Source organism: Otolemur garnettii, unplaced genomic scaffold (assembly GCF_000181295.1).
Source record: "Otolemur garnettii isolate 467f Iridium unplaced genomic scaffold, OtoGar3 scaffold00221, whole genome shotgun sequence".
Taxonomy (NCBI): Eukaryota; Metazoa; Chordata; class Mammalia; order Primates; family Galagidae; genus Otolemur; species Otolemur garnettii.
In genome coordinates this window covers 1,012,964-1,040,595 of record NW_003852616.1, presented here as the reverse complement: position 1 = coordinate 1,040,595, position 27,632 = coordinate 1,012,964, and the positions used below count along the sequence as shown (strand labels likewise).

At 38.7% G+C, this 27,632-nt stretch overlaps 1 protein-coding gene and 1 pseudogene across 1 annotated transcript in view; both read right to left on the bottom strand.

Moving 5' to 3' along the window:
• Positions 1-12,762: 12,762 nt before the first annotated feature.
• Positions 12,763-27,632, bottom strand: part of LOC111722161 (phosphatidylinositol 3,4,5-trisphosphate 3-phosphatase TPTE2-like) — a 106,125-nt gene continuing 91,255 nt past the window's right edge. The window contains exons 13-18 of the mRNA XM_023508072.1: positions 24,165-24,192; positions 23,564-23,612; positions 20,175-20,278; positions 17,587-17,682; positions 15,195-15,265; positions 12,763-12,865 (exon numbers count right to left, since the gene is read on the bottom strand). Coding sequence (XP_023363840.1) covers positions 12,763-12,865; positions 15,195-15,265; positions 17,587-17,682; positions 20,175-20,278; positions 23,564-23,612; positions 24,165-24,192 — 451 coding nt within the window. The remainder of the gene's footprint in view (positions 12,866-15,194; positions 15,266-17,586; positions 17,683-20,174; positions 20,279-23,563; positions 23,613-24,164; positions 24,193-27,632) is intronic.
• On the bottom strand, positions 21,215-22,386 carry LOC105888202 (annotated as a pseudogene).

Sequence of the window (27,632 nt, the reverse complement as noted above, 5' to 3'; positions counted from 1 at the left end):
AGCTATACATATACCACAGCTTGCCAATCCATTCCTGAGCTAAAGGGCATTTAGGCTGTTTCCACATTTTAGCGATTGTAAATTGGGATGCAATAAACAGCCTAGTACAAGTATCTTTATAATAAAAGGGTTTTTTCCTTCTGGATAGATGCCCGGTAATGGGATTGCAGGATCAAATGGGAGGTCTAGGTTGAGTTCTTTGAGGTTTCTCCATACTTCCTTCCAAAAAGATTGCATTAGTTTGCAGTCCCACCAGCAAAAGTATAAAAGTGTTCCTTTTTCTCCACATCCACGCTGGTATTTGCAGTTTTGAGATTTTGTTATATAGGCCATTCTTGCTGGGGTTAGATGATATCTCAGGGTGGTTTTAATTTGCATTTCTCTAATAATTATGGATGACAAGCATTTTTTCATGTATTTGATAGCCATTCATCTATCTTCTTTAGAGAAGGTTCTGTTCATCTCTCTTCCCCATTGATATATGGGACTGTTGGTTTTTTTCTTGTGGATTAATTGAAGTTCTGCATAGATCCTAGTTATTAAGTTTTTGTCTGATTCAAAATATGTAAATATTCTTTCCCATTGGGTAGGTTGTCTATTTGCTTTGGCTGTTGTTTCCTTGGCTGTACAGAAGCTTTTCAATTTAATTAAATCCCATTTGTTTATTGTTTGAAGTTGTTGCTATTGCCATGGCCGTCTTCTTCATAAAGTCTTTCCCCAGACCAATATCTTCCAGTGTTTTTCCTATTCTTTCTTTGAGGATTTTTATCATTTCATGCCTGAAATTTAAGTCCATTATTCATCATAAATCAATTTTTGTCAGTGGAGAGAGGTGCGGGTCCAGTTTTAGTTTTTTACATGTGGATATCCCATTCTCCCAGCACCATTTATTGAATAAGGAGTCTTTCCCCTAGTGGATGTTCTTGTTAGGTTTATCAAAGATTAGGTGGCTGTATGTTGCTGGTTTCATTTTCTGGTTTTCTGTTCGATTCCAAATGTCTATGTCTCTATTTTTGTGCCAGTGCCATGCTGTCTTGACTACTATGGCCTTGTAGTACAGCCTAAAATCTGGCATGGTGATACCCCTGGCTTTGTTTTTATTGCTAAGAATTGTCTTACCTATACAGGTTTTTTTCTGGTTCCATACAAAACGCAGAATCATTTTTTTCAAGTCTTGAAAATAGGATGTTGGTATTTTAATAGGGATGGTGTTGAATCGGTAAATTGCTCTGGGATGTATAGACATTTTAACAATGTTGATTATTCCTAGCCATGAGCATTGTATGTTCTTCCATTTGTTAAAGTCCTCTGCTATTTCCTTTCTTAAGATTTCATAATTTTCTTTATAGAGGTCCATCACCTCTTTTGTTAGGTATATTCCTAAGTATTTTCTTTGGGCCTATGCTAAAGGGAGTTGTGTCTTTAATTAACCTCTCATCTTGGCCATTGTTGGCATATATAAAAGCAACTGACTTGTGGACATTGATTTTATATCCTGAAACATTACTGTATTTTTTAATGACTTCCAAGAGTCTTGCGGTTGAGTCTTTAGGGTTCTCTAAGTATAAGATCATATCGTTAGCAAAAAGGGAGAGTTTGACCTTTTCTGCTCCAATATGGATGCCTTTTATTTTCTTGTCTTGTCTAATTGTATTGGCTAGAACTTCCAGCACTATGTTGAATAGTAATGGTGACAGAGGACAACTTTGTCTGGTTCCAGTTCTAAGAGGAAAAACTTTCAGTTTTACTCCATTCAGTAAAATATTGGCTGTGGGTTTGTCATAGATAGCTTCAATCAGTTTAAGAAATATGCCGCCTATGCCTATGCTCCTCAGTGTTCTAATTAGAAAAGGATGCTGGATTATACTGAATGCTTTTCTGCATCTATTGAGAGGATGATATAGTCTTTGGTTTTACTTCTGTTGCTATGGTGAATAATGTTTATAGACTTGTGTAACCAGCCTTGCATCCTTGGGATGAAACCTACTTGATCATGGTGTAGGACTTTTTTGATAATAAGCTGTAAACTATTGGCTAGGATTTTGTTAAAAATTTTTGCATCTGTATTCCTTAGTGAAATTGGTCTGAAATTCTCCTTTTTAGTTGGGTCTTTTCCTGGTTTTGGTATCAGAGTGATGTTTGCTTCATAGAACGTGTTGGGGAAGATTCCTTCCTCCTCAATTTTTTTTTGGAATAATTTCTGCATTATAGGGATAAGCTCTTCTTTGAAGGTTTAATTCTGATACGAGGCTATCCAGATCAAGGCATTTTTTCATTGGGAGATTTTTTATTGTTTCTTTGATCTCAGTGCTTGAAGTTGGTCTGTTCAGGAAATCTATTCCATCTGGGCTAAGTCTAGGGAGACGGTATAATTCCAATTTTTTTTTTTTGCAGTTTTTGGCCAGGGCCCAGGTTTGAACCCACCACTTCTGGTATATGGGACCGGCACTATACTCCTTGAGTCACAGGCACTGCCCTGATTCCAAATATTGATCTGTTTCCTTCACATTGTCAAATTTCTGGGCATAAAGTTTCTTGTAGTATTCAGAGATAATCTCTTGTATCTCTGTGGCATCCATTGTTATTTCCCCTTTATTATTTCTGATTGAGGTTACTAGAGATTTTACTTTTTTATTTCTAGTTAGTCTGGCCAAAGGTTTATCTATTTTATTTATTTTTTCAAAAAACAAACTCCTTATTTAATTAACTTTCTGAATTATTCTTTTGTTTTCAATTTCATTATTCTCTGATTTAATTTTGGATATTTCTTTTCTTCTGCTGGGTTTAGGCTTAGATTGTTCTTTTTCCAATTCCATCAAATGGCTTGTGAGTTTGTTGATATGGCTCTTTATCTGTTTTCCACTTAGGACTGCTTTTGCCATATCCCATAGGTTTTGGTAGCTTGTGTCTTCCTTGTTGTTATGCTTAAGGAAGTTAATAATTTCCTTTTTTATTTCTTCCTGCACTCAACTGTCATTCAGTATAAGATTGTTTAACTTTCATGCCTTTGGGTGAGGTTGAACATTTTTGATGGAGTTGAATTCCACTTTTAGTGTCTTGTGATCTGAGAAGATGCAAGGTAGAATTTCAATTCTTTTGATTCTGTTGAGGTTTGTTTGTGTCCTAGGATATGATCAATTTTGGAGAATGTTCCATGGGATGATGAGAAGAATGTATATTCTTTATCTTTGGGATGGAGTGTTCTATATATGTCTATCAAGCACAGTTTTTCTAGGGTCTCGTTTAAATCTCTAATAGCTTTGTTTAATTTCTGTTTAGAGGATCTGTCCAGCTCTGAGAGAGGGGTGTTAAAGTCCCCTGTTATTATGGTGTTATAGGATATCATATTGTTCAGACTGAGTCTGTTTCAAAAATCTAGGAGCATTTAAATTGGGTGCATAAATATTTAAAATTGAAATATCTTCTTGTTGTAATTTTCCCTTGACCAATATGAAGTGTCCATCTTTGTGTTTTTTTACTTGGGTTGCTTTAAATCCACATGTATCTGAAAATAAGATTGTAACCTCTCTTTTCTTCTGGATTCCATTTGCCTGAAAAAATGTCTTCCAACCCTTAACTCTGAGTTTTAATTTGAGTCTTTTGATGTGAGGTGTGTTTTCTGCAGACAGCAAATAGATAGCTTGTGTTTTTTAATCCAATCAGCCAATCTATGCCTCTTCAGTGGGGAATTCAAGCCATTGGCATTTATTGAGATAATTGATAAGTGTGGTAGCATTCTATTCATCTTATTTTGTGAAAGTCTATTGCTTAGTTTTGTCTTTTGCATCATTGTGGAAACTAGGTTCTGTCCTTTAATTTCTGGGTGTTTACTAGGCTGAAGGTCCATTGTGACGGTCAGTGTGTAGAACAGGTTGAAATATATCCTGTAGAGCTGGTCTTGTTGTGGCAAATTTCCTCAATGTTTGCATATCAATAAAAGATTTGATTTCTCCATCAATTTTAAAGCTTAACTCAGTGGGATATAGAATTCTGGGCTGGAAATTGTTCTGTTTAAATAGATTAAAGCTAGATGACCATTGTCTTCTAGTTTGAAAAGTTTCATTAGAAAAGTCTGCAGTCATCCTGATAGATTTGCCCCTGTAGGTCAGTTGGCACTTACTCCTGGCAGCTTGGAAAATCTTTTCTTTTGTCTTTAGATAGTTTCATCATTATTTGCCTTGGAGAAGCTCCATTGGAGTTGAGGCAACCAGGGAACCAGTATCCCTCTGAAAGGAGTATGTCAAAATCTTTGGTGATATTTGGGAAGTTTTCATTTATAATATTGTCTAGGATGGCTTCCATTCCTCTGGGGCATTCTTCCTCCCCCTCAGGGTACCTATAATTCATATGTTTGAACACTTCATAGAGTCCTATAATTCTACCAGTGAACATTCTGCTTTCTCTCTCTTCTTTTCTGCCTCTTTAACTATCTGAGTTATCTCAAAAGCTTTAGCCTCAACCTCTGAGATTCTTTCTTCTGCATTGTCTGATCTGTTGTTGATACTTTCTAGCGCATCCTTAAGTTCCCTAATTGACTGCTTCAGTTCCTTCAGCTCTGCTATATCCTTTTTATATTCTTTGTATCATTCATCTCTTATTTGATTCTGTTTTTGGATTTCCTTTTGGTTATTTTCCACTTTGTCAGCAATTTCCTTCATTGTTTCCATCATTTCCTTCATTGTTTTCATCATCTGTATTCTAAATTCCCTTTCTGTCATTTCTAACATTTCTTTATAAGAGGAATCCTCTGCTGTAGCTACCTCATGATCTCTAGAAGGGGTACTCTGAACTGATATTTCATGTTGTCAGGATTTTTCTGCTGATTCTTCTTCATGAGTGCTTTCTTGTATCTATTTCCTTAGCCTAATTTTCCTCTCACTTCTTCTTACTCTTTAAGTAACTGTGCTTCCTTTTGGTATGGGACCAGAAGGATGAGAAGATTGAAGAGCAAGAAGGGAAAAAAGATTTTAAAAATAAAGAAAAAAGAGAAAGAAGAGGGGGGTGAGTACAAGGAAATATTGACAAAAAGAAGAAAGGCACTGAAAAAAAGGAAACAGAAGGAATATAGGTGTATAGTAGGGTACTATGACCCAAGCTTAAAACCCCGCCACCTCTGGGGGTGCTGGGATGAGTGGTTCCTTTAAGGTCAACAGCTCTTTGCCAGCCAGATCAGACACAGTACCCCACCTCCACCAGGTATAGAGGAAAGACAAAAATACTATAAATAAAACCCAAACAAACAAGCAAAAACCCTTACAGGATAAAATTGGGGGAAAAATAAAACAAATAATAGGGGAGGAACACTGATAAGAACAAAATTCTAATTGTAAAAGAAGGCAAAAATGGAAGATTGTATTTAAACTAGAATAGTGGGAAAAAGGGAGAAAAAAGACCAAAAAGGAAAAAAAAAAGTCAAGGAAAAATGTTGAAATTAAGGAAAAAAAAAAAAAAACCCAAACCAGACAACCAAGCAGTATATACATCCTGCTGAATGTTGTCCAGGCAACAGGTGATCTTCTGAGGTATGAGATGTTGATTGCAGTTTTTTTTTTTTTTTTTTTTTTTTGAGACAGAGCCTCAAGCTGTCCCCCTGGGTAGAGTGCTGTGGCATCACAGCTCACAGCAACCTCCAATTCCTGGGCTCAAGCAAGTCTCCTGCCTCCGCCTCCCAAGTAGCTGGGACCACAGGCGCCCGCCACAACGCCCGGCTATTTTTTGGTTGCAGCCGTCATTGTTGTTTGGCGGGTCCAGGCTGGGGATTTGAACCCGCCACCTTAGGTGTACATGGCTGGCGCCTTAGCCAGTTGAGCTATAAGTGCCGAGCCTTGATTGCAGTATTGATAACAGCTGTTTGAGATGGAGACTGGCGGCCTCTGCTGGTCTTTCAGACCCTGCAGGCTTGGGAGTCCAAATGTCTCCTCAGCCCACTTAAAAGACACTCCAAACTATGAACCTTGGCCAACCAGAAGCTTTCCAAGGAAAGCACTTATGGCTGGGATCTCTCCTGGCATGGCTGCCCACTTATTCAGTGTGCCAAATCCAGACTCCCTCTATGCCCATGAGGGCCGAGGCTGTTAGTCTGCCAAACATGTGGATCTCTGCACTTCCCCAGCATCTTAGTCCCTGCCTTTAGGCAGCTCAGTCACTAAATTACTTGGCCAAGGTCTCCCGGCAGATCTCCACACTGTAACACACAGAGGCAGCTCCCCTACAGCAGCTGTGTGGGCAGCCCACAGCTGAAGAATATTAGCTCCCTTCTGGCTCAGGGGCTCAGTCCTGGGCCCCAGACAACACCCAAAGTCATCTACACACCCGCCCAAGATCTCCCAAGGCAGTTCAATGAGTGCCCAAGTCCAAAAAAACCAAAACAGCCCACAGGTAAAGCCCAAAATAGCCCACATGTAAAGCTTTTCTTGCTTGCAATCTCATTGTTGCTATGGTTACAATTGCAGGCAGCCTCCAACCGAACAAATGCACCCACCACTTGCCAGTTTTCCACCACTTCAGTCTTCCTCATGGGGTCCAGGAGTCTTTCACTGACTTCCTGTGTCACCAAAAGGAAGCCTCTGGGCAAAACCCACTGGCTAGAGATGCCTGGAGTCTTGTCTCCCCCACTCTTACTGCACCCAGCTGCACAGAAGCTGCTACTCGGCTGCCATCTTGGAACAGAATCTCCATTTATTTTCTTTAGATGGGAGTATCATGTTGAACAGGAAACATTTTTTAAGAGAGAGGATGTAGAGTTGAGAGATTAGAGGCCAATTTGGGCCCTTAGAGGAAAAAGAATTCAGAACTGTTGATTTAATTCAACAGCATTCACTGTTGCAGAGAGTAATGAACTTTTTACTTATGTTAGCAATAGTTCACCTAATGTCCTAGACTAATGTGAGGTCATTTTCTAAGAAGAAAAAAAGTCCCTATGGTTTGCAGCCACACCTCTGTGTGCGGTGCTGAGAGCCATCGTCTTTTTTTGTGCAGACTTTTGTGCAATGAGAAGACTAGCCGTTATCTTTGTTTCTCTTCCTGGTTCCTTGTATGGGATTCTTTCATATGGGTAAACACAAGGGGAAATTAGATGGCTCAATATCCAATTTGAAAGGTAAATTTTTCCTACAAAATTACATGCTATAACTTGGTAACACTCTGTCCAGATATCCTCAAACCTCCCTAAATAATAGAGTACTTGAAACATCCAAAAATTTATCCTAAAGCTGAGTCTTCTATTAAGTCATTGAGAAATCATGCAGTTTCTTTTCTCCTTTCTTCCATATTAATATGGTTACCTGACCAGAAGCAGTGATTTCTACATGTTATATTGACATCTATAAATTACTTCATCTCAGATTATGCCTTTGACTAGAGGAGACATTTCTTTCATGAAAGGATCAGTTGCCAGGGCATGTGTAGCCAAGGGTGACATTTATACATCCGATGGTCTTGCTTTCCATGGCACCAGTTAGTACATTGCTGGGTATGTTCTAAAGCAAAGTTCTGAACTTTTAGATTTAATTTGATTAGATATCAGGAGTTGAGATGTTCTGATGCTCTATCAAAAATTTTCTCGTCTTTTTGAAAGCAAGCTTGCTAGTGTGAGGCCTGTTCCTGGGAGAAGTGGTCATTGATTTTAGTGTCTGGTTTGGACTCAATGTGTTTTTATTAAAAAATTCAAAATTCTCTTTTCATTCAACTTCCTGAAAAAAAAAATAAAAAAAAATAAAAAAAACTTCCTGACATGTGTTCTTGGATTATCACTGTGGGTTTTGACTGCAGCAGATTAGTGATTCATTCCCTGGCTGTTGGAAAGTTTCTTGCAACTTGGGAAATGCTGTGGCTTCCTTGTAGTAGGCACCTAATAAATAGTTATTTGATTAATTTATGATAATATCTTTATGGACTATTTGGTAGGTAGAATCTTGAACATTCTTATAATATTTGTTCATTCTCAGAGGTGAAATTGAAGTTGGTGATTCTGAAGTGATTTCTGGCCCTGGGTCAGAGATATTGCTTTCTAAAATGAGTTCAGGACAAAGTCCTGTAGAGGCCTTGTTCAGTGAAGCCACACTAAGAATCCAAGAGGATCTATTCAAGGTTTCCTGGATGTTCCCTAATGGGTCAAGTGGAGATTCATACCTCTGACTATAGCAGGACCCCTGAGTCTTTCTCATTTCCCTGATGCTGAACAAAGAAGTCACATACTCTGACTGGCACTTTCCCAGACCACTTCCTTTGGTGAGAAAAGAAAACGAGGCTTAGTAACGAAGAATACATGCTGCCTGTCCTGGATTACCAGCCCAGATGAAACAGTACCCAGGTTCATCAGAGCCCAACAGGAGGGTGTGTGGATAATGCTGCTGTGTATAGAAATGATCAATTTATAGTGCACCCATGACTGATGCCAGCAGCTGTTCTCACCTCTGTATGAGTGCCATTGCATGCCAAAGTGATCCAGAATGTATTTACCATATTTTTCTGTGTATAATGCATACTTTTTGCCCCAATTTTTGAGGGAAGATTAAGGATGTACATTATACATGGGTAGTATGGCTCAGGAGCAGGGGAATCCAGCTGGCCTCTTGGGGCTGCTGTGCTCTTCTGCCTCATGCTGCTGGGTGCATGAAAGTCCAGTATGGGGGGGGGGATTCAGAAACTGGTGGGAGTGGGCTGGAGCAACTTCACTGAGCACCACAATCAGGGAGGCAATAGTGGGGGTGCTGGCAAGGCAGGCCATGCGGAGGGGACCAGGAGCTGTGTGTGGAACCCAGGGACCTACCTGGCTTCCCACAGGTCAAGCGGCCTCAGAAACTCCTGGGGCCATCTCAGCTATGGCCCCAGATGTGGTGAGGAGGGAAGGGCTCTGGAAGAAAGGGAAGGGACAGTCTTAACAGAGCAGATGGCTGCAGGAGGTTGGTGTGATCTGCATGTTTATCAGGGGAGAAATAGCCCTCCCTAGATGTGTCTCTCTCAGACGAGAGAGCTAGCCACTTTCTTGGGGAAGGTTTTCCTAAAAGTTTGGGCCTAAAACATGAGTGCACATTACACATGAGAGTGCATTTTACACAGCAAAATATAGTACCATAGTAATCAGCATAATGATTGCTAATACTTCTTAAGCACCATATACCCTGCATATATTATACCATATACTCTGCACTATTTTAAGGTCTCTATGTTAATTCATTTTATTCTTACAACTCTATTAGGCAGATACTAATATTATTTCTATTTTACTGATGAGGAAACAGGAGCACAAAGATTTTAAGTAAATTACTCAAATTCACTGTATGATGGTTTAAAGTCTTGTGCAAAATCATCTCTTCAGAAGGTGGAGCATACTTCCCCTCTTCCATTAAGTTGAATCAGATTCACAGACTAAATTCTAATGAATAGAGTGGGGTGGAAGTACTGCCATGTGCTTCCTAGGCAGTGAAAAGACACTGGCCCTCTCCTGGCTTTCTCATGGATTGCACTGTCCAGAGGGTCACAGGGCTCTGAGGGCCTGTGTAGAGGCCCACAAGGGGAGGAGCAATGGCAGACCAAAATACTAGCTGTGTGAGTGAGCCCCACAAGCAGTGGGCTCTCCCTCCCCCAGGTAGACGATCATATGACAACCTCCACATGATAGATCCCAAGCCAGAACTGACCTCAGGTATTAACCCTCTTTTATCATTTATTACTTTTAGGCTGGGAGAAAAATACAAATAACTCACCTCTTACATAGGATCACTTCTGCAAGTGGTTGTTTCCCATTTTATGTTGACTGGAACATTGGGACTGCCTAACTCTCAGAAGGTCAACTCTCTGCTTCCATCTTGTAGATATAATGAATGTTCATGCCCATGGCACTGGGATTTGCACATGGTGGAGATTATTCCCCCCTCCCCCAATAGATAGCTGTAATAAGGAACCACCACTTGAAGTAACTCCCCCCCACCCAGTGTAATAAGGAACCACCACTTGACGTAATAGCATCTCCCCAATGGTTGGATAGCTGTAATAAGGAACCACCACTTGACATAATTGCCTCCCCTCCAATGATTAGATAGTTGTAAAAAGGAACCATCACTTGATGTAATAGCCTCCCCTCCAGTGGTTTTTGCTTTGAACCTTTATGTATAAAGCTGTGGTTTTAGAAATAGAAGAACAGAACAGTCTTGAAGAAGCTACTTTCACTGTTTTCCAGAATCACTAGCCTTCTGACAAAATTGGGTGGACCTATCCCCATCTCTGCATATAGGCTGACAGTGACAGGGAGCCAGACCCTCTTCATCCATTAACATTTTTACCCCTAAATATAGTCAGGGAAGCAATCATCTGTGCCTTTTCCTGTATTAGACAATCCAGCTCTGAAGGCAGCTTCAGAGCCTGTATGCTCAGCACACACCACTCACTCTTATGGATTTCTACCCAAACTTCTGCCAACATTCATGATCCCTTGTGTGATTCATTTGTAGGTTCAGTTCAGGCAAAACTTAGACATGAGTGGGTAAAAAAAGATGCAAATGAAAATATCAATAGATTTATAATCTTCATTCCCATCTAGACCAGAGCACCGCATGATAGGTGTCACATGGCTCACCACAGCAGTTTTTTTTCTATCCTAAGGGAAGCATTGACTTTAAAGCAGTAAGTAGCTGATTATGAGGTGGTTGGAACTTGAGTCATAAAAAGAATCAACCTATTTCCACAAAACTATTATCTTTAAAAAAAACCCGACTGAGGTCAGGCTGGTGCAGAATTTGTAATATTCTTGTGACTACTCTATCTACAGTAAGCAATAGGTGACAGTGGCTCACCTGTTTTACTAACTGGCCACTGTCAATATAAAAATCATATCATCTTCAGTTCAGGGCTTTTGTTACTCTCTCATTCTAATCAAAGCAGAGGCAGAAACAGATAATTGGCTTCTAATAACTGGGAGTCGTGGTATCCCAGCCGTTTTGGTTGTTAGTGGAAAAATGTATAAATAGCATAAAAGTGCTATCTCTTTATAAGAAGCTTCATAAAACGTTTTTGGGATATTTAGAAAAAAATAAAAACCACCTGAAGTCTGGCTGTCCACTAGTCTTACAGAGCTCCTGGCTTCTAGTAGAGTGACCCCTGTGTCACTGGGCCTTGGAGCTCTACTCCTGTATGTGCCATGTTGGCAATCTCAGCTTTTCCCTGAAATATTTGTTACTTCCTCATTTAAAAAAGCTTCTGAGGAAATCTGCAGGACACCCAAGCTGCTGAATGGTCCAAGTGGTTAGTGTGCTGGATACAAAGTTGTCTAACTGGCCTGGTCTGCCCCTACCATGTCTTTCTCTGTCCAGCACAACGTTTTTCAGGAATGAATATACCATGTTTAAACAGAGACACTTGTTTTATTAGTTGTCTTTCATTTCTTGAAGAAAGAAGAAATAAGTCCAGCTTGGACTAGATTGTTGAGAGCCCTACTAATCAAAGGAAAATCATTGAAATAAGGATATGTTCTGCTTTATTTATTTATTTATTTATTTATTTATTTTTTCTGAGACAGTCTCACTTTGTCACCCTCAGTAGAGTGCTGTGGTGTCACAGCTCATAGCAACCTCCTACTCTTGGGCTCAAGTAATTCTCTCGCCTCAGCCTCCCAAGTAGCTGGGACTATAAGCACCTGCTCAGCTATTTTTTAAGACATGGGGTCTTGCTCTTGTTCAGGCTGGTCTTGAACTCAGGGGAATCCACCCACCTTGACCTCCCAGAGTGCTAGGATTACAGGCGTGAGCCACCATACCTGGTTGAAATAAGGAGACTTTGTAGAAGCCAAAATAGAACTCTTTTCAATAACAATCTTTGTCTGAAGATAGAGTGGCAGTGAACCTTCTTAGAATAAAGCAGTACACAGTACCCAAAAGAAAGTAGTCATGATTTCCTGTGGACAGAGGACTAATTGATATTTACAGTGAAAAGGTGACTTTCACAGCGTTGCCCCAAGCCTAGGTGAAGGTAGTTGTAAGCAGGGGTGATAGATTTCAAAATAATAAATCTAGTTCACTCTAAGAACCAATGTTTCTTTGATTAAACTCATGATGTTACCCAAAAGAAGAAGTTGCTGAAGATTCTTTGTCCTTCATATTTATCAAGATCCTCCTAACCTCCTTCCCATGCTTGAGTGTGATTACAGGAAGCTTGTCACATCAGTTACCCATGTAGCACTTGGAACAGAGAACAGTGTGTGTTGGGGGGGGGGAGGGTGGGCTGAAGTGTGAAACACCACTCTCTGCTTGGTTGAAGACCCAGTCTTTGCTGCCAATCTGTTAACAGTTTATGAATCAAGTAAAGAAAGAAAAGAGAAACTGAAATGACAAATGTAAAACAAAGCAAAGAATAAATACTTGTCCAAAAATATGTAAGTAAATGGGTATTGGGGGACACAATTTTTAAATATCTCTATTATGTTAATATGAAAGTTTTATTTCAAAATTTTTCAGAGTGATACTCAATGTTCCTGAGTATTGTGTTCCAAATTTATCTAAATACAAGATGGAAGCTTTGTGTAAAGTATGTTCTTTCAAAAAAGAAAAAAATCCATTGAAATTTAGTATATATATATATATATATTTAATATATTTCTCAAGAACATATTGCCATATATATAAATACAGGTATTAAAGCAAGGACAGAGATTTAGAAGATATAAATATATATCTGGAATTGGAAAAAATTTATAAAATTATTCCATGAAATTCTGTCCAAGATGGGAGTCTACACTTAAGCAGATAGCCCATAGAACATAACTTTAGGTCATATCTCATCAAAATATACCTCAACTGCAAAGTCTGGTCTATAAATTTTCCATGTTTTTGGCTTGTGGGGATTATCCAATTCATTTCTTGGTAGATAAAGCCTAAGGATAGAAAAAAAAAAGTTACACATTTTATTTTAGGGCTAACTGAAAAGCCATGCACTGGGACACCCTTATTACAGCTTTAAACAAAGGACTTGCTTACCATGATCAGAGCCTCAGCCCTTTTTGATGTCTCATTTGGTGCCTTTCACCTTTCTGGTGAGATGCAAAATATCTAATGTTCAGTAATATATATTGCTGATTCTTTTAACATTACCTTTATGGAATTAAGGACATTCTAGTTTAACAAAATATCCAAATTTGTGTATGTGACAGAAATTATTCAAAAACTAGATGGGTGTTAAAACCCAGGAATAAAATACTGTGTCACTTATAATTGATAGAAGTTAGCAGTTTGGGCTAAACAATAGTCTCATACCTAATAAAATACAGCTTTACCAAGTACTATATAAATTTCAATGTTATAGAAATCTTTAGAAACTTATATAAAAATGATCTAACTTGTTGCTTCTCCAATATGAGCATGGTGTTTTGTTTGTGTGTTTTGAGACACAGTCTCACTCTTGCCCAGGCTGGAGTGCAGTGGCTGGAGTGCAGTGACTTCATCATAGCTCATGGCAGCCTCAGATTCCTGGGATCAAGTGATCCTTCTGCCTCAGCCTCTCAAAGTGCTGGGATTACAGGGGTGAGCCAACACACCCATAATAATGAACATGGTGTTTTAAAGGGAAAAAATATATATGCTAGCAAGAACTACTTGAGATGTACCAACAAATGTACTTTCACTATGTTCTCGATGAATTTTGCTCTTGTATCAAAATTGTTTGTATACATCCAGAAAAAAATTAGTAAAAATATGCCATTACATCCAAGGCTCACTCTATAAAAGTCCACTAAGTGTGTGTGCATTACAAGTACGTAGACTAGATGTCCACTTTACTCTTGCCTTAGTGGACTTGAGAGGTTATGAAATCAAATCCAGACTTGAAGAAAAAGCTAGGTTTGATGTAACAATAACCATCAATTCGTGCTACATACAATCAAAACTACTTCAACTCTGAATGATTTTTAACCTTCCTTTATTTTTTCCTTTTGCATCAGATTATATGGTGATGCCAAAAAGCTCAATTTTTTACCATCACAGTACAAATGCTTCTTAAAGTAAGAGAACTTGTAGACTCAGGAAGGAGTTTCCAGATATGGTAGAAGGCCTTTTGGAATAAAAATCTTCAAATACAGTTAATAATTACTTTTTATTTGTTTGTTTTAGAGGCAGGGTCTTTCTCTTTCACCCAGGCAGCTGGCTCAATCCCAGCTCACTGCAACCTCAAACACCTGGGTTCAGGCAATCCTCCCACCTCAGTCTCCCAAGTAGCAGGGCCTACAGGCACACACCACCATGCCTGAACAATTTTATTACATTTTGTGGACACAGGGTCTTACTATATTGCCAGGCTGCTCTCGAACTCCTAGCCTCAAGCAATCCTCTTGCTACAGTCTCCCAAAGTGCTTTGATTATAGGCATAAGCCACTGCACTCAGTGGGTACTTTTTAAAAAAGGTTTCCCAACTTAGTTATTGGAAAATCATGTTTAAGTGGGAAACTATCATTTAATGATTTTCCAGCTGTCTTCCTTAATGCCTAGAGTGACTTGTAACTTCTGCCCCAGATCAGCTTTTAAACTAGTGGAAGTCTCCCTAGATCCTGCCTTACTTTAGCATAGAATTTGGTGGTGGTCAGTCATCAGTAAATCAACACCTACTGAGGACCTGCCATATTCAAGGTACTGAGAAAACTTAATTTTAAACTTAACAGAAGGAATTTATCAAACTTCAGACCTAATTATGATACCTTTTTAATATTAAGGCAGTTTCTCACTTCTTGCTCAGGCTAGAGTGCCATCATAGCTCATAGCAACTTCAAACACTTGGGCTCAAGCCTCAGCCTTCTAAGTAGTTGGGACTACAGGCAAGTGCCACCCCTCCTGGCTAATTTTTAGTAAAGAGGGTTCTTGTTCTTGCTCAGGCTGGTCTGGAACTCCTGAGCTCAAGTGATCCTCCTGCTTCGGCCTCCCAGAGTGCTAGAATTACAGGCATGAGACATGGTGCTTGATCTTCTAAGACTTTTTAACTTATTACATGGTCCTATGCCATGGAACCTGAGGATAATGCAACTATCTTGGTTCAAGAACAATTGTATTTTTAAAATAACCAGAGTAAGAGGAGTAAGGCAACAAAGAGTGGTAACTCAAGGAGTTCACAGTTTCTAAGAATTGAGCTCTGACAACTGGCAAAAGACTTGCCATTATACCTTGTACACAGATATCAAAGATTAGGGATTGTTCTATTGAATTATATTATATCCATACCTGTTCTTCTTTATAAAAGATGTATGAAACCAAAAGAAAAATGGGCAGTCATCATAGTATTTAGGAAGATCCTAAAAGGATATGGTTAAAAAAGGTTATTTTCATAACAAAATTGACACTGAAAGTTAACTATTCTGAAAGGATTAACATTACATTCTTCATTCCTTTATATATTTATAAAACAAGTATAGCCATAAAAATGCAGCACTCTACAGTTTATAACAGTATACTCAAGTCACAAAGGCTTTAAGACAATGCTGTTAATTTCCCTTATTGTTTTTAATCAAAAATTTCAAGGAAATGTAGCTTTCCATGATAGGTATTTATACATTTGAACACCGACCTTTTAATCTGGTTTAGATAGTGCTTAATACAATCTACAAAAGACCCATGTCTCTATGTATATGCCAACATGTTGTAGTGAATTCTTCTGATTGCATGTTTCCTCAGCATCTATTCTAAATATGTTCAAGCTTCTTATAATAGAAGCCAGGGTCAGTCTCCCTTGACACAATTTCCAGTTCTCCACCTCCTCCCAATTCCTCAGTAGGATTGATTGTGATATCTGCCTCACACAGCCACGTCCTGGTGATCACCTCCCTATGAGAGAACTAGCACAACCTACTTCCTCACTCTACAGATCCCCAAGACTCCACATGAGTTATGTGGATATGTCACAGTGTGTCCCTCTCAGTCACGGCATGACTCCCCTTTGTGCCTGCTCACATTAAACCACCAATTAGACCTCCCCACACAGGAAACCTGCTCAAGTAACACCTTGGACTTCAATGAAATTTTCAACTCTCAGGTCCCTTTTTCTCCATTGCTCCCTATGCACTAGCCGAAGGTCAGGTGTCCCAGATGGCTCCGCCCTGATTGTTGACCCTGGGAGGTGTGCTGCCCTCTTCTCTCTGGGGTTTGCCAGTAATAAAAACTGCTTTTGGGTGTTTGCTTGTGCTGCCTTCTCTGTTTCACCTGACCCACACACCTACATCCAGCTTTTCTCCCAGGCAGGGGCTGTCTTGGTAGAAGTAAACTGAACACAAGCCAGATGAGGGCCACAGGGTGTCTTCCATAAACAAATTTCTGTGACATGGTTGAGACACTTAGGCAGTGAGCCTCCCATCAGGATGAAAAGTATCCTGTGAAAAGCACACTGTGAACACCAAAACCTCACAGAGGAGCAGTTCCATGGCCCTTGATAATCACAAAGGCTGAATATTACCTAGGTCCTTTGGGCCAGTGACCTTTATGCCACTGCTTTTGCTAAGAGGCTACTGAGCAAGAATTCAGTGACTCCATTCTTCCATCTATCCAGGTCACTTGCTTCACTACACTGATTACTTCATACATGGTAGATTCTCCTGTAATAGCTACCAAGTAGAAGATGACAGAGGCACAGGTAATTTGTTTTAAATTGATCAACATAGTTGGGTGCAGTGGTGGACAGTTGAAGATGTCATCATACAGAAGTGACATTTGAAGACATGTATGACTACTCTGTCTGATTCCATGTCATAAAGCACCTGTGAGATTGAGGCGGGTAGATTGCCTGAGCTTAGGCGTTCCAGACCAGCCTGAACTAGAGCAAGACCCTGTCTCTAAAAATAGCTGGGCATTGTGGTGGATGCCTGCAGTCTCAGCTACTTGTGAGGCTGAGGCAAGAAGATCACTCAAGCCCAGGAGTTTGAGGTTGCTGGGAGCTGTGACACCATAGCACTCTACCGAGGGTGACACAGTGAGACTCTGTCTCAAAAAAAAAAAAGAAAGAAAGAAAGAAAATTGATCAACATAGTTACTTGTTGGCAGTTCTGAGTGAAAATTTAATGCACATAGCAAATGAATTAAAATTATTAAGGCTTAGAAAGTTATATACAGAATAATATTCAGGTATAGGTTTTATGACTGATCAATATAAATTATACCATTATCATATTCAGAGTAATGATAATTGATGACATTCTCAATTTTCATGAATTAAGTATAGGAATGTTAATTAATGCTACTTATAACATCATAATAACAACTAAGAGAAAAGTTGAATCTCCCTTAATTTAAAGTACTTTATTAATTATGAGGAGCAATGCATTTTAAAGATGACTTTGGTATTTTTTTCTCATGTGGGAACTAATACATGTATAGAATTTAGGAAAAAAACCAGTGAGCAAAAGTTTTTCAAATTACATATATTCTTCTTTTTTTTTTCTTTTCATATATTCTTCTTTTTAAAAAATTTGTTCCAGATCTGATTTGTTGTTTTCCTACCCTTCTCTGGCAAGGGGTTGTCATCCATTATTTTCCATGTTGGAACTTCCACAAGTGAAATCCCAAACCAAAATCATTCAAAACACCAGACAAGGAAAAAGCCAATGGCTGTTTCCTGATTACTCACGGAGGAAGAAAAAAATTGCACTTTGATGTCATCATACAGAGGTGGACAGTTGAAGACGTGTATGACTACTCTGTCTGATTCCATGTCATAAAGCACCTGTGAAAGAAACACCGGAGTCAGAAGCATAAACCTCCCGATGATGACAGTGAGTTCATTTTTCAGTTATTAAGGCTGCCAATGTGTATCAAGTACTTTTTGTCTCATAGTCCAATCACTACATGTATAAATAAATATTCATAATCTTTTCCATAAAGTTGAAATTCTATTATTTATAATTTGTAAAGGCTGACATGTTTAAGAGTTATAGTGAGGCTCTTTTGAAAAGTTAAGTATTTAATTTTCAACTAGAATTTAGCCAATTAAATATTATTGCATAATGCTATTATTGTAAATGTCATCTGATTTTTATATGTTGAGGACTCTTTGGGGAATACACTAAGAAGATCAATTTTAAATCTGGTATTGACATTCAAAAGGCCATACAGAACTCATCATGTTTTATCAAGCATATTGCATTTGTTGATGGGATCATAGGCCATGTCCACTGCAGGTTTCTGGACAGAGTGAAAAAAGACAGGTCAAGTTTAGAATTGAATGACTTCAAAGCTATATTAAATATTTCCTATTGCTAATTCACCCTTGCATAATAATGGCACCCACAGTAAGGAAGGTCCACACTAGGCCCTGTGAAAAATACAAAAGGAGGTGCAGACTTAGTTGGTCCTGCAAGGAGCTGTACACATAAGGAACAATAGTACAATGGTGTCTAACTGGCAAGCTATATGATCAAGACTGGGTATGCTATTATGCAGTGGGTGGGGGGAGGTTAAAAGGAGATATAGAATAAGAAAGCTTCATCAAGGAGCTAGAAATTGAGCTGGGCATGAAAGAGAAGCATAAACTAAAATCTAGTCAAGACAGAAGGAAAAGATCAGAAAAAGAAACCCATGAGATAGAGAGTTATGTTCCAAGAACCAGAGAGGATGACCTAGTCCACTTAGAATGGAGTCTGTAGGTAAAGTTACTGATGGAAATAAGCTAAGGCATCATAGGGCTATTTTACCTTGGGAGCTTGAAAGCTAGGGAAATAAGAGTGAAGTTGATGAAGAATATAATGGGGTATGTCCTATGTGACACAGTGGCTAGGTGATAATGACATATAACATTTATTTAGTGACTGATAGTTCTAAATGCAACTTCACATACATAGATAATATACATATTATATAATTTAATTCTTGTAATACTTGAGATGTGCTACTTATCTTATAGGTCAGATATTAAGCCAAAGGTGACCACAGTGCACAGTGAGTCTTCTTCTCTACCTACAGCTTTTCACAATGAAAGCAACATTTCAGGATGCATATCTCAGAGCTCTGAGTACTGCATTGTACAAGGGGAAAGAAAAGATGAGGAGACTATTTTAGAAAACTAGGCCTGAGCAAATGAGGTTTCAGTCTATGTAGTGGCAGTGGAACAGAAAGGTAGGGAGAGTGAAGAAAAATTTCAAAGATACAGTTAACAGGAATTGGTGACTAACTACATATCAGGGGGCCAAGCAAAGAGATAACCAATGGTACTGTGAAATTTTAAGGCCTGAGTGGGAGAATGTTGGTGCCATTTGCAGAAGCAGAGGAAAAGCTCATTTGATAAATTTGGATTGAGCAATTTGTCTGAATTTTTGGAATGGACACTGTCCATGTAGCTCCTGCATCTCTAACTCAGTGCAGGTTCATAAATACCTCCTCAGTAAGTGAGAAAACAAATAATTTCAAGGAGTGAAATTGGTGAGCATGACCAACAATAAAGTATTTGCTGCAGTAAAAAAGGAAAGCCAAGGATCAGGCCTAGGTGAGTGCTTTCAATTAGCAGAGGCTAAGAAAGGTAGAGGGAGAGGGTAGGGTTGGCTAGAAGAGAATTTGAGGCAAAGCCTAGGAGGGAATTATAAAAGTTTATGGTTCTTAGACCCAGGAAGGAAGCTTGGTTTTTGTTTTGGAAAGGTCTATAGATTTAGGCATTTCTTCATTTTGGCAAAACATTGCTTTGGATAAAGAGATTCCCTGCTCTTGCATTTCTCATAGTGCTGTCCCAGAGAATCTCTGATTGGACATTTCTAAGTCCATAGGTTCCTGGGCCCATTCTAGTTTCCTAAGTCACACATTGGTGGTACAACCTTGGGATGTCTTTCTTTACAAGCTTTTAGGTGGTTTTCATGCACACTAAAATTTTAGAATTGGTGTTATATGATAAAAGATAAAATGACTCAGAAGAAGAGGATATGCCTACAAATGACTAGGTGGAAGCCTGGTCATCTTCCTGGGCGCACGCTCAGCATTTGTGAGAAAGTGAAAGGCAAGGCAACACTCTGACCCGAAATATATTTCAAAAAGTGCCCTGACAGAATTATTGTGAACAACAAGGTTAATTTATCTCTGATTTGCATGCAAACCCCAGTGACACCAAGTTGGATGGTAACCAGAAAGTGACACGGCATCTTGTCATAATGAGTGATGGTTTGGGAGATCAAATACTGATTCAATACTGAGCTTTAAAACAAACTCCACTGTTCAATCCACATTGTCTCTCACCTTACAGTTCTCAGAATAAGAACAGGAAAAGACGGCCTTCCGTTGCATGAATATTTGGATTTTTAGGTCATACCCATTGCCTTTCCCAACACCTGCATGGAATGGAAATGTTAGCCTGGTTAGAGAAATGATCAAAATATCTCATCAATTAACATTATGAATTAAAAGAGAAGAACATAATATTCCAGTTATCAGCATATCAGTATTTAATCATTTGGTCTTGTGTAGATTTTTGTCGTTGAGACACAAGACTGTGAAAACCCAATCCTGTCTCCTAGAGGAGAACTGATAAGAGTAGAGAAAGAAGAAAAAGACTTAAAATCCCCTCACTTCACCTTTCTTCAAAAAAAAATTTAGGGAAGGCAACTTGCAACCTTTCTTGCTAAATGTTACTTTCTTGAGACTTCTAATCATGATGATTCTTGGTTTTTTGCTTGTTTTGTTTTCTTTTTTTTTTATGTAATGAGGTCCACAAAATGAATTTAAATCATTTATTCTCAATGATTGCTAATCATACTACAGAGAATAATACAATATTAAAATATAACATTTAGAACTTTCATTTAAAAGTACAAATTATGAAAATTTTAAGAGTTTTTAGAATATAAATTATAAAAGTGCTAAAGAAAAGCCTACTTTCAGATAATATATATCTTAAAATATCTTAAAATATTATGAAAAATATTCTTTATTCTGAAAACAATGTCAGGAAAGAATACCTGAGTTCTCTAAAACCACTAGTTCTAGTTTCAAACTGCTGTTTCAGTAACATCAACAAGAAACACAATTTAATACTACAATTACCTGTTGAATAATGAATAAATGTTGCATATACATTATGTTGAACATTACATATGTTTTAAAATAGTTTTTTCATTTAATCTTTTGATGAAATGGACTACACACCTAAGTCTTACTATATTCCAGAACTATTTGGAAACATTTTTCTTCTAGCCCTGAAAATCCATACTAATGCTTTTATCAACAGTACCTGTAACCAACTCATCTTAGTGTTTTGTGGCCTTAATAGTTTATACAGCTTAACATATCTGAAGATGGGATGAAGTGGCTCCATTTTTCCATTTGTTTATATGGTCTGAAATTACAGTTCTGCACAATGGACATGTTTTCTCTCTGTCAGACCATAAGGTAATGCGCTCTTCACAAAATATATGCTGACAGATGAGGAGAAATGGCTTCTGAAATTCAGCTTGACATATTGAACAAATTTACTCCATAACTTGAGTGTGTAAAAAATACTCATAAAACCTATCTGAAAGTTCTCAGATGTCCAAAAAAGTCCAAAAGTTTAAGTATGAGGTGGAGTAAAGCCAGCAATATCCCAAGACTCCGTCTAGTTACATTATCAAACTCCCCATAGCTTATGAGGTAAGGAAACAAAACTGGTGTAGGAACAAAAGCTGAGTAATACTGACATAATTTTTCTAAAAGCATATACCAGTAAGCCTTGGATTTAAAAGGATGATGAAAGAAGGCACCAATAAAATAAGGCATGTTAAGCCCATGAAAAGGAATTTCAGAATGAAGTCTGTAACTCCAGAAATCCAAAGTACTTCCCAGAAGCTCAAATAGTCCAAAGTAGGACTTAAAAAATTAAGCTGTAATAAAGTGACTGAGAACAAAAGGTACACAGAAGGTATACAGAAGAATAGAAGATCCTGATACGAATACGAGTAACCAGGCACACTGAATCTTTGAGGACTTTTGTCTTAGAAAAACCTGATTTACAATGCTTTTGTTTGTATACATAAAAGTTGTTAGCAGCCCGATTCTAAGAGAAATTCCTGTTATATGCTGCATAACAACTTTGACACCCAGAATCAAAATATATGGAAGACTTTTTTGCAACCACTGGAAGAGACAGCGGAATTTTGAGGAGCTACTACCATGTTCTCCAGACTCCACGGCAGTATCATCCGGCTGCCTTCCTTCACTAGGGGAGTGACTCCATAAATGACTATGTACACATCCATGGGTATAGCTGTGTACACCTTACATTTCTGGAGCCTGGATTTTCAGAACATTCTTTAGGTGTAGTATTTATCTGGATGTGAACATCTCCAGAATGAAGACAAGAACCTTCTATCAATCTTGTATGAATACACTGGGAGGCTGAGGCATCCTCACTCCCTCTGGTTCCTGGAGGGCTGTGCAGCTGTCCACGATTGCTTTGCATCGTCCTTAAAGGCTTTTTCTGAGATCCAGATTTCTTTGCTTCAAGGTTCTATCTCTTCTCATGACCCGGAGCTGACGAAGCTTCAGCAGCAACTGCAGAAACAGCAGCCCTCGCCCCCTCCTGCCCCTGGGTCAGAGCCATCACCCACAAAACCCAAGACCAGCAACTTCGATCCTGCAGCTGTAGCGGCACACGCGCTCCGCTGCGGGGAAATCCTCCTGCGTGACCTGCCCCGCACCGCGCGCTCCTTTTGTTTTTGCAACAGATTCTCACTCTGTCACCCGTGCTAGAGTGCACTGGCATCATCTTAGGTCACCACAACCTGAAACTCCTGGATTCAAGCAAATCTCCCGGCTCAGTCTCCTGAGTAGCTGGGACTGCAGGTGTGTGCCACCAAGCCCAGCTAATTTGTTTTACTTTTTTTTGTTATTAGTTTTTTGTACAGATGGGTCTCGCTCTTGCTCAGGCTAGTCTAGAACTCCTGACCTCAAATGATCCTCCTACCTTGGCCTCCCAGTATTCTAGGATTATAGGAGTGAGCCACTGCATTGGCCTAAACATGATGGTTCTTAATAATAAAAACTAGTCCAAACTCATCTGCCCTACTTTATGTTCAGTTCCTAATGCAATCTCTGTGAAAACGTAGAACAGTTATCTATAAACATTTCTGTGGTGTTCAGTCTATATACCCAGATAAATGGTCTGTTCTTTTTTTCAATTCAAATGATCCACTTCCTTCAGCATTGGTTTCTCAAGCCTCCAATTAATCTTTATTGGTTTCCTTTCAACCTTCCATATTTCACTTTATGCACAAAACTAAAGAATTTCTTAATATTCTATTAAAACAGTATATTGATCATTCTTGATTGCCAGTCTCATATTCTGCTTGTTTTATTTTTATTTCATTTTGTTTTTTCTAACTCTGTGTTATTAATTCATCATTGGGAGTCACAGTCTTCTGCCTCAGTTCCCTCTGTCCCACTCTGGGAGCAGAACTACTTACTATTGAGTTCTACAAGAGAGCAGTGAGAGGGAGAACTCAGACCTAAGTAAACACTTATCACATGACAAGAAAAGAGCCTTGATTTAAGCTTAAATACTTAATTAATGTTTAAAATGTTTACATGATTAAAGTAAAAACCTAAAGAAGACATGAAACAAAAAGTCTCCATCTCATCAGGTCTCCCTCCCCCGTTGAGTTCCTCCGCTCTGAATATGGAGCCACTACTATTCATTTTTTGATTTTATGCATATGTAATCAAATATGAATACACAGGGTGGCCATAAAGTTCATGTGCAATTTAACATAGATAACTATTTTAAATTGCACATAGACTTTACGGCCACCCTGTATATACTGCAAGAGGTTTTATTATGTAAAAACACAGAATGGATACATATTATTCCCCTTTTGTTTTACAGAAATAGTTGCATATCATAGCACTGTCTTGTGCCTTGTGTTTTTTAAACACATGCCAAAATGGGCCCATAATCAATTGCATTCCAGTGGACACAAATAATTGGCATTTTTATGGACAAAAATTATAGTAGTGCTCCCTTATTCACAGGGAATACATTTTAAGACCACCAGTGAATACCTGAAACTGCAGACAGTATTGCACCCTATATAGGCTATAGTTTTTCCTATGCATACATAAAGCTTAATTTATAAATTAGGCACCATAAGAGATTAACAACAATATTAACAGAATAGCAAAATCATAATGATATTCTGTAAGAAAAGTTATGTGAATGTGGTTTCTTTCAAAATATCTTACTGCTGTGTGTACTCACCTATTTTTGGAGTGTACTTGACTGTAACTGAAACCCCAGAAAGTGAAGCTGCAGATATGGGAGGACTACTGTGTCTGCCTTAATATCAGTTTTCTATGATTTCCAGAATTATAAAATAGCTCAAAGACAGCAAAAGGCAGAAATCAGAGATAAACCTGGAAGGGTGCTCTAAACAAGATATCACCCAACTTCCAAGTCTTTCGTACTTTTGCCTGGTGGTCTTCACATCCCCTATTGAGTTGTGATAATAATCTCAAAGGAAGATTATTTTTATTTCCAAGTAAGACTAGTCTCATTAGGTTTGGCCTGATTATCTGTATGGGTGCAGGAAGAATTTTCACTTGCTCTTTGTGCCCCATGAAGTCTGCTCTGTAACATGAGACCTGCATTGTACTGAACAGCTAAGGCCACAAGCTGAATGTTCTGTCTGGAAGTCTTCACGAGGAATTTCAGATTAGACTCTTAAAATCTTCTATTTTATGTAGAAGACGAGGAAATCAAGCCCATGAAACTCTCTACTAGATTTCATTTGCGCTACTTATCAATTTGGGTTACTCCCTTTGTTCTTTAGATCAGCACCTTACAGTTTTCAACAATGTCTCCACAGGATTTAAATACTATTACGAGAAAATTCAGAGTCCCAGGATATATCAGACTAAGACAATATACAAAATTGTAGAAGTCATTAAGTACATTTTTAAGCTTAGAATTTTGAAACACTAATTCTATTCTCATTGTTCACGTTAGAGAAATGCGTTAAAACTTCATTAGATTAAACACCTATTTGCCTGCATAAAAAAGTGTAATGCTCACAAAGGTTTGTTTAGATACTGTCATACTGTCATTGCTATTGTAACCAAGAGGAAGAGAATCAGAGTAAATGCTTAGGTACAATACAGGATGTCATGCTGCCGAGTTGGTTTCATAGTTGGGTTATAGTTTCTTCACGGGAGAAGCTGCTAAACAACAGACTGTGTTGCCACTCACACTGCAGAAGAAAATATCCTAGTTCTTTTTGCAGGGCCCCACTGAGTGTGGAAAGGGAAGGGTGCAAGCTCTGCTGTCCCACAACTTTTACATCCTGTTGGACAAGCCTGGCACCTTCACCCTTGGGTTGTCTGACAACAGTTGGGGTTCCCACTGAGGTCAGTCATTCAGCCCCACTCTTGCCCTACTCCTCTGAATCCACACATCCCCATGAAGCACTCCTAACGGACTTTGCACAGGACTTCTCAGTCTGCAAAGCCTTTTCACGAGCAGCTGCTCATTTATATACCCCGGCAGTCTACTGTCCGAGCAGGCTGGGTTTCAAGGGTCTTCCTGCACAGATACTTGTTGGGAGGTCTAGACAAAAATATCCCACAGAAACAATGCTACTGGGTGAAGATGGTTTTCAGAAGTCAGAAACCTATGTATTCTGTTTGTGGGAATCCAGTAAAATCCTCACTACCATCAAGAGGCCATGGCAGTTGTGTGGGGAAAATAAACATATGCAAATACTTTTTTTTAGATCATAACTGTGTACATTACTGCATTTATGGGGTACAATGTGCTGATTTTATATACAATTTGGAATGTTTACATCAAAGTGGTTAACATAGCTTTCACCTCATTTAATTGTTGTGTTTAGACATTTATACTCTACTCTTAATATATTTGATATATACCCTTGCAATATGCACAATAGGTGAGGTCCCACCGATTACCCTCCCTCTACCCGACTAACCCCCTCCCCTCCCCTCACTTACTTCTTCTCTCCTTCTTTCTGGGCTATAATTGTGTTTCATCATTTGTATGAAAGCATGAGTGATTATATATTGGTTTCATAATAGTATTGAGTACATTGGATTTTTCTTCCTTACTTGAGATACTTTACTTAGAAGAATATGATCCAGCTCCATCCATGTACCCATAAAAGAAGTAAAGTCTCCATATTTTTTATGGCTGCATAATATTCCAAGGCATACAAATCCAGTCATGGGTCGATGGGTACTTGGGCTGCTTCCATGACTTGGCAATTATGAATTGGCCTGAAATAAACAATCTTGTGCAACTGTCTTCATTGTAAAGTAATTTTTGGTCATCTGGATATATACCTAGTAGAGGAATTGCAGGATCAAATGGCAGGTCTACTTTTAGTTCCCTAAGTGTTCTCCAAACTTTTTTCCAGAAAGGATGTATTAGTTTGCATTCCCACTAGCAGAGCAGAAATGTTCCCTTCTCTCCACATCCACGCCAACATCTGTAGTTTTGAGATTTTGTTATGTGAGCTAGTCTTACTGGAGTTAGATGATATTTCTAAGTGATTTTGATTTGCATTTCTCTGATGATTAAAGGTGATGAGCATTTTTTTTCATGTGTCTGTAGGCCATGTTCCTGTCTTCCTTAAAAAAGCGTCTGTTCAAGTCTCTTACCCACAATGAAATGGGATCACTTGTTCTTTTCTTATTAATAATTTTGAGTTCTCTACAGATTCTGGTTACCAAACCTTTGTCAGAAACATAAATATCTTCTCTCATTTTGAGGGATGTCTGTTTGCTTTACTTACTGTGTTCTTGGCTGTGCAGAAGTTTTTTAGTTTGATCAGGTCCCAGTAATGTATTTTTGGTGTTGCTTCAAGTGCCTGGGTGTCCTCCTCATAAAGTATTTTCCCAAGCCAATTTCTTCAAGTGGTTCCCCTGCACTCTCTCCATGAATCTTTATAGCGTCATGTCTTAAGTTTAAATCTTTTATCCAGTGAGAGTCAATTTTTTTTTTTTTTGAGACAGAGTCTCACTATGTCACCCTGGGTAGAGTGCCATGGCATCACAGCTCACAGCAACCTCAAACTCTTGGATTTAAGTGATTCTGTTGCCTCAGCCTCCTGAGTAGCTGGGATTACAGGCACCCACCACAACAACTGGTTATTTTTTGGTTGCAGTTGTCATTTTTGTTTAGCAGGCCTAGGCCAGGCTTGAACCTAGCAGCCTCAGTGTATGTGGCTGGCACCCTACTCACTGACCTATGAGCACTGAGCCAAGAGTCAATTTTTGTTAATGGTGAAAGGTATAGGTCCAGTTTAAGTCTTCTACAATTCACCAGCCAATTCAGCCAGCACCATTTGTTAAATAGGGATTTTTTTCCCCAGTTTATGTTTTTGATAGGCTTATCAATGACCAAATGATGATAAGTGTCTGGGTTCATCTCTTGGTTCTCAATTCTTTTCCATACATCTACCTCTCTATTTTTGTGCCAGTACCATGCTATTTTGATCACTACAGATTTAAAGTATAGTCTGAAGTCTGGTAGTGTGATCCTCCTGATTTGTTTTTATTTCTGAGTAAGTCTTGGCTATTTGAGGTTTTTTCTAATTCCATATAAAACAAAGTACTATTTTTTCCCAGATATTTAAAGTGTGACAGTGGTGCTTTAACAGGAATTGCATTCAATTTGTATAGTGCTTTGGGTAGTATGGACATTTTTTTTTT